Raw genomic sequence first — 7,327 nt, forward strand, 5'->3', positions numbered from 1 at the left:
AGATGGAGCTGAAATAATATTTCTTACTGTCCCATGGCCCAAAATGACCATAATATATCTGATCAATACCGTGACTCAATGATTATCTCACCAGCTGCTGAGATTTCTTCTCTTTCCGACCTGCACTCTGTTTTGGAAAACCTACTCTTCCTTCAGAGGGTTATAGGTTCTCTCCAACAACATGGGAAATACTTCAGTTTCACCAATATTTTTAAAATATGAATTTTGTTTTTTTTTAATCATACTTTTCCGTAGCTTGACCTCCCCATCTACAGTGAAGCCAGGAATATGACTCTGCTGTCATATTTTACCTAAAAAAAAATGCTTAGATGGTCACTAGGATAAAACTGAGTTAAGCAAAACAAAATAAATCTGATTCCAGTTCCTGTAACTTTATCCCAGCATGATGGACCCGTCTGCCTCTTCTTCTGTGGTGTTTATACCAGTTAAGAACACATAATAGCTGAATATGAGCATCAGTCCATTTTTTTCCACTAGGCTTTCCAAGCATGAGGAACCGCATCCGTCTCCTTCTACCCATAATCCCTTGTGTTTCGGGGCGGTTTCCTGTAGTCGGTCGGATTAAGGAAACGCACCGCAGTTCTCTTGTTAGAGGACTGAGACTCTCGCTGTCGTTATTTGGTGCCACCAGAGGTCAAAGGTCATCGTTCTCACCAGGACAAACCAGCTGAACTGAAGGAGGAAACGCTGCAGAGTTCAAAACCGATCAGAACCTGCTGGATGTGAACTCTCCCTCAGTCTCCTGCTCTTTGGACTGGTTTAGAAACTTAAAAAACAAACTCAGAAACTTGGTTGAGGGTGATTTTGTTTTCTGTCCAGTATGAACAGTGACGTGCAGCGCTCGCTTTAAAAAGTGATGACTGACCTTCAGACTGGCGGTAAACACTGACCGCTGCAGCGAACACAAAGCTGACGGACTCCTGCAAACAGCCTTTAGATTTCCTCCTGTGGGACGGTTCGCTCTGACTCGGAGAGTTAAAATCATACTCCAGGATGACTTTGGGTAGGTAATGCAAAAAAGTTTAACACGTTTGTTTGCAGTCTTTCTGAATGTTTAGATTGAAACTGGATGGAATGGCCTCACAGCTCAACAGTGGTATGTAATATTAGATATCGATTGATTTCTTGACTTTGCAAACAAACTATCTCTGTTAGTTTCATAGTTATGGATGAAAGACAATAATCCCAGATCCAGATCACCACCAATATCTGATCAGTTGATCCTTGGCCCAAAGCCAACCTGTCCACCAGATTTCATGGAAGTCTAAACAGAACCTCTGCAGAACCTTTGCAGATGCAATTTGTTATCTATGTAAGTTATCTGTAGCTAATAAATGACCTGCAAACTTTATTTACTTACCTTACTTAACTTAATCCCCTTCGTCCCCTGTGGGCCTCAAGGCTACAATGAGCTCCTGTCACCGTCTCCTGTCCTCGGCATCATGCTGAGCCTCGACCCAAGACAGGTTCATCTTGGAAAGCTCGTCCGTCAGTTCCAGCTCATTTTAGGCCGTCCAGGTTTTCTTTTGCCTGGAAGAGTCCATGTCAAAGCAGTTTTCAGGATGTGATCCTGCTCCGTTCGAAGGGCCTGGCCCAGCCGTCGCAGTCGTCTTTGTTTTATTTATTTTATTCGTCTTTGTTCTGGCTTTCGGTCTTCCTGTAGAGTTGTCGGATGGTGATGTTTTTAGGCCAGAAGATGCAGCGTATTCTTCTAAGGCATCCACTGTGGAACGCCTCGATCCTTTTCATGTCGGTTTTGAAACCCGCCAGCACTCAGACCCACACAGTGAGATGGACTTCACATTGCTATTGTAGAGGTGGACCTTAGTTCTTATGCTGTATTACTTAGACTTCCAGATGTTGGGAGTTGGGAGAAAGCACCCCAGGCTTTCCCCAATCTTGCCTTGATGTCTTTCTGAGTCCCTCTGTCCTCGCTGATGAGGCCTCGAGTGGGTCACCGTTTATTAAAACTGGTGCCGGGGGTGTGGTGTTTATGTCCATCACCTGAGTTGTGGAGGTGTTGATGTGGAGGTCAGTCTGCTTGGCAAATTTGTCAAGCCCGTCTGTTTTCTCTTTATATACGACAAGTTTGATTTACTATTTGAATCCTCAGTTTGAGCGCTTTTTACAATTCCTTCACGGAAGTTCACACAATTCCTGCCCTTTTTCTTTCCCAGCAGGCTTTGCGCTGCAGGCGTACCGCGGCGCCCAGAAGCCGACCCCCATGGAGGTGATGAAGGCCCAGGCCACGCGATTGGCCGACGACCCCGCCGCTCAGAAGGTAGCCCCGCCCAAGATGGAGATTCCCACGGTGGAGGGCCGGAGGCAGGGAGCGCGAGCCCACAAACTGAAACCCAGAGACATGAACATCCTGACGCCCTCCGGCTTCTAGACCGAACACCACACCCTGTTCCAGTGGGAACCAATGGGTGAACAGGAGCCTTGTGTTCACGTTGCTCTGGGAAACCAAGCAACTCCAACATTCACAGTACTTTCTACCAGGCAGTGATACACAGGCATGACTTGAGGCAGTGCAGACAGGCTGCCAGCATACTGACTATACAATAATAAATTACAAGTTACATTCAACATTATGAAAATGAGTTTCCAGCTGCTGAAAGGAAATGCAGAGTTCTCTAATTGTATTTCCTTAGTTCAGTCCACAGTTCAGGCTCCTGATCAGGAAATCTATGGATGTTGCAAGACATCAGTAATTATGGAAAAGTTCTGGAGATCTGCGCTGCTTTGAGACATTTCCTGTGTAGCATGGCGGTAAAATCAAACTCTTCACGTTGCTCGTATCCTTAACCCTTTAACCTCTGGATAATCTTGCGTAGTCAGACCTCCGTCTCAAACTCACAGAGGTCTGGAGAACAAACGGCACCTCTGGTTTGTCTTTCTGTCCGGTAGAAACACCGGCGCCAGGCTTCGCCTTACTGCAGTTTTATTGGTTTGAAGCGGTTTGGAGGACCCACAGCAGCTCCGCCCTTTTCTATCCAACTGTTGAATTTCTCCAGACCTCCGTTTGTTTGACACGGAGGTGTGGCTACGTGATATTAACCTTTGGCTAACTCTTAACCATGGGCTAGCATAGCATTAGCACAGGCTCAGTCTGAAGTGAGGTACCTGATCTGACCCTGGGTGCAGCTCGGCCTCAGGAGGAGAGAACTAGAACTGAAATAAGCCGAGGGTGCTAATAGGGAGATAATGATAATCCTGGTTTAACAGCATGCTGTGTAAAAGCACTTTAATCCCCCCCACCCCTCACACACACACACACACACACACACACTCTCACCCCAGACACTAGCCTTAGCCCAGTTATCCCAACCCGCCCCAGAACCAGTCCTGTAGGAAAGTGTGTGTTTCCGATGTGTGTATGTGTTTGTTTTGGATGCCGCTCCTCACCGTTGCACTACACCTACCTAGTCTGTCTGTCTGTCTGTCTGTCTGTCTGTCTGTCTGTCTGTCTGTCTGTCTGTCTGTCTGTCTGTCTGTCTCTCCAGTATTTGTGTCAGTAGCAAAATCCACTCACTGTCTTTATCTTCTCTTCTCTCCACTAGTGAAGGAAGCATTTAGTTTTCTCTTTATTCGACATAATGTCTGTTTATCTGTAACGCTTAACTAACTACTAACTGTACACCTCTGTGACAGACTGAGTACCCAGAATCCTTCGGTGCCACTTGAAGTCACAGCGGTAAAAGACTCGTCCCTTAAATGTTTAGATCCTCAGTGAACCGAGTCTCGAGTCTATTTTGTGTTTTATCTAACCATGTCGACTCTAAAGTGCACAACCCATCTGTACAGAATACAGCAAACTAACTCTAGATTTAGGGATGAACGCTTCGCCAGTCTGCCAGGCTGTGGCTAGTAGATTTCAGACTGGGCTAGTGCAAAATGGCCGTCACTGGCCAGAGTCTGAATGGACGCTAACAGAGACGGTATTGAGGGGATGCTGGGATAGCGCCGCCAAAACCCTCAAGTTCCAGTGTGGATTTAAAAATGAAACGTTCCTCTGTGTTTCAGTCAGTAGTTTGGTGTGTCGGTGGTTTCTGCGTCCTGTTTGTCTGTAAAAACCTTTGGTTTTCTTAAAGGGGCATTTCACTAAGCAGGCTGGGAAAGCTAACTAGTGGACAGACGAATCCGAAGAAATCCTTTTAACATCGTTTGATACGAAGTGAATCACCGGGTCGATTCTCAGTGAATCAACCGAACAAAAAATATTGAAGACAAATGTTTTAAAAAGTTTTCTCTCTCAGGAAGTTTTGGAAAGTTGGCTGGCTCCTGCTCGCTGGAACGTTCCACTCGTTACTTTTTTATTAATGTTTTTTTAATTGTTTAGATGTTTATTATCTGTTACCGTAGCAACAGCTGTTGTTCCCTTGAGAATAGAAGTGAAAAAAAACAACAAAAAAAACGCACATTTACTATGTGGGTGCAAAAACTTGTAAAGACTTGAAACCCGGGCTGCATGTGAAAAAGACTCGGCTCACACACTGAGACCCTGAGGGGTTTAAGATTTTTTTGGAGCACTTTTATGGCTAAATTAAAAGTGTAATTAAAGTGAATTAGTTTCCACTTCAATACACACTGTTACATCGCCTTGCCGGTTTCTTAATGAAGAAAGAAAAATGTGAACAAAGACTCAAGACGAGGCTTAAAACTTGTATTACTAACAGATGTCAGCGTGTGAGTCGGTCAACATGTCTGCCGGTCTTTATCGGTCGTGAAATATGAAGAAATCCTGTTTCTGATGTTGGTGTGACTGTTGCACATTGTCAGTGTCCTGCAGAAACCTCGTTTTAAAAATGAATTTTCAATAATCCGGCTTGTTGTAGGATTAGAAAACATGATATGGAAACTATCTGTTATTATCATTTCTACTGTTATTATTATATGGGAACAATCTACTGCTGGTAAGACTTTCCATGTTCACTTCCACTTGGTCTTCACTTGTGTCCATCTATGGAGTGGAAATTTCAAAATAAAAGACCTCGAGTCATTCACCATGTGTAACTGTAACCACGCGGTGGCTTCAGCCCCGCTGTTAGTCGGGTGTAACGTGGTTTAAACCAGAGTTCCTGAGTAGTGTTTCAGAGTCACGCTGTTGTCGTCGGTGCTGACTGAAGCGGGACAGAGAGAGTTCATCCTGGGTGAAATGAGTCTGTCTGCAGCCGGATACTGAAGTGGAGGACGGTCTCTCCTGCCGCTCCATGTCTAACAGTGAAGATGTGCTAAATGACTGTTTTGGGAGCGTTTTGTGTAAAGAAGTGAGATGCAATCCCCCTCCGATCTTCTTTCCACTCGTGTCCCTTCATTTTATAATTAACTTTAGTCGATTAGAGGAAGTGTTTTATGATTTGTGTTAAAGTGTTGATGGTCTCCCCCTTCGCATCACTCCTGACTGTAGCATCACATTTCAGTCTTGTTCTCTATACTCTACTGTGAGCCTGTGGTACAAACTGACTGAACTATGTAATGTTTCTGACTGATCCTGTTCAGCAGGTTTTCTATCGCTCATTTGAAGAGATTTACTCTGTGTATACAGCTGACTCACTGTCTCTGTACATGTTTTTTTGTTTTTTTTGGTCAAACCTGTTGGAAATTTGAGAATAAATGTTAAATTCTCATCACAGAACAAGATTCAGTGCTTTATTATTTCTGCAGGCTTTAACACACGCTAACATGCCTCTCATATCCGGATTATATTTACCCCTGACATTAAAGCCTATGAGTATCAGCCTCAATATATCGTTCTCAAATTTATTTTGATAGCATAGTTTAATGGCCATAGAAAAATGAGACCATTGCAGTGTAAATTGGTTAAGTCTGTTGTTTTATTTCCATACAAATATTCTCTGTTGATCTGTAGTTCATTCTGGCCACTAGAGGGCATCAACCCTCCATCCAGTGATAAAACTGTAATCATCTTTATTTATACAATATTGTATCAGGCAATATACTAGAAATAAACCAAATTAAAATTCAGAAGATCAGATTTGGATGTTAAATATTATACAAAGGAGTAACTGTGTGTGTGTGTGTGTGTGTGTGTGTGTGTGCGTGTAAATGTGTGCAAGTAAGATGAGAAAGAATGTGAACAGACTGTTACTCATCATTTATCAAAATCAAAGGCATAATAAAGATGTATTTCTCTAGCCCTCTGATTGGCTGATTTTGGTTTGTTGCTCCTCTGTAATCATCCAGAGCGCTGCATCCTATTGGTCGTCCTCTCCAGATCCACAGAGGATGAAAGACAACAGAAGGATTTCACAGATTTTGAAGGAAAAACAATGCAAAGGTAATTGAAATCAATCAGATTACATTTCTGATCCTGAGCAGTTTACTTAACAGATTACCATTGGAGGCAGGTAATCTGTAATGGATTATATTCTGTGGACACATGCATATTCAGTACGGGCAAAGAGACTGAAAAGGTTAGGCATTCAAATTATCTGTGGAAAGATAAGATTAATTTCATTGATCTGGTAAAACGTCAGAGGAAGAGTTTGGATAAAGAGGCGTCGTCTTCATGAAGAGTCACTGGACTGGACTGGACTGGACTGGTGTGCGTCTCCATGTTTGTTCCCCTCAGACAGACAGAGGCAGAGGGGTATTGTGGGTATTGTGGACTTGTGTTCAGCATGGAGGGAAAGTGACAGCTGCAGCCCTGCTGGTTGCATTCAGCCTTGAGAAAATCTCCATTCCTCATCCATCCTGCTCCTGATGGAGTCCGGCTTTAGTCCCGAACTGCATTCCAGTCTGTAGGATTTCAATATAGCAAGTCCCTCTAGTCCCTGCAGAGCATGCCCTCGGAAACAAGTAATTTACTGACTCGGTGTCTTATTTTTTTATTATAGGAAGTGAAAAACAATCTGATACCAGGAAGATAAATCCACTTGTTTCAGGAATCCTCTTGAAACAAGTGACAGTGTCTTGAAATAAAGCAGATCGCTCCACTAATATCAACTTAAAGTCGCTTGATTTATGCTTCATTTACATTGGAGTCAAGTGAAATTAGCTCACCCCATTGTTATTTTTTTTAAGTAAGTTTTCATAAGTTTCTTCATTTCCCAGACCTCAGGCAGCAGAACATGTTGCTGCCTTCCTTTCAGTCGGGAAGTCGGAAATTCCCGGCTCCTAAATTGAACCTTGGTGCGTTCCAGGAGTCCAGCTGGAAAAAGCCAGGGCAGAAACACGGGACACCTGCAAGGTTTTATTTGTCTAACGTAAAATACTGTTCCCCATGCAACAGCTAGTGTTATCTCAATGAAATGTAGTTAGTATAAAACGTTAGCAACTGTAA

General features: G+C 43.4%; 1 protein-coding gene across 4 annotated transcripts in view; it reads left to right on the plus strand.

Moving 5' to 3' along the window:
* Window positions 1–5,650, plus strand: part of LOC139930129 (putative monooxygenase p33MONOX) — a 14,520-nt gene extending 8,870 nt beyond the window's left edge. For 3 of the 4 annotated variants that reach the window (XR_013506874.1, XR_013506876.1, XR_013506875.1), the window contains 2 exons: window positions 2,199–3,538; window positions 3,590–5,650. Coding sequence is in view for 1 of the 4 variants with exons in the window: in XM_078286901.1 (XP_078143027.1) it covers window positions 2,199–2,413 (215 nt within the window). In the remaining 3 variants the exon portion in view is untranslated. Of the gene's footprint in view, window positions 1–2,198 lie in introns of all 4 variants that reach the window. The other variant, XM_078286901.1, reaches the window with a different exon arrangement.
* The last annotated feature ends 1,677 nt before the right edge of the window (window positions 5,651–7,327 follow it).

The sequence above is a fragment of the Centroberyx gerrardi genome, chromosome 11, assembly GCF_048128805.1.
Source record: "Centroberyx gerrardi isolate f3 chromosome 11, fCenGer3.hap1.cur.20231027, whole genome shotgun sequence".
Classification (NCBI taxonomy): domain Eukaryota; kingdom Metazoa; phylum Chordata; class Actinopteri; order Beryciformes; family Berycidae; genus Centroberyx; species Centroberyx gerrardi.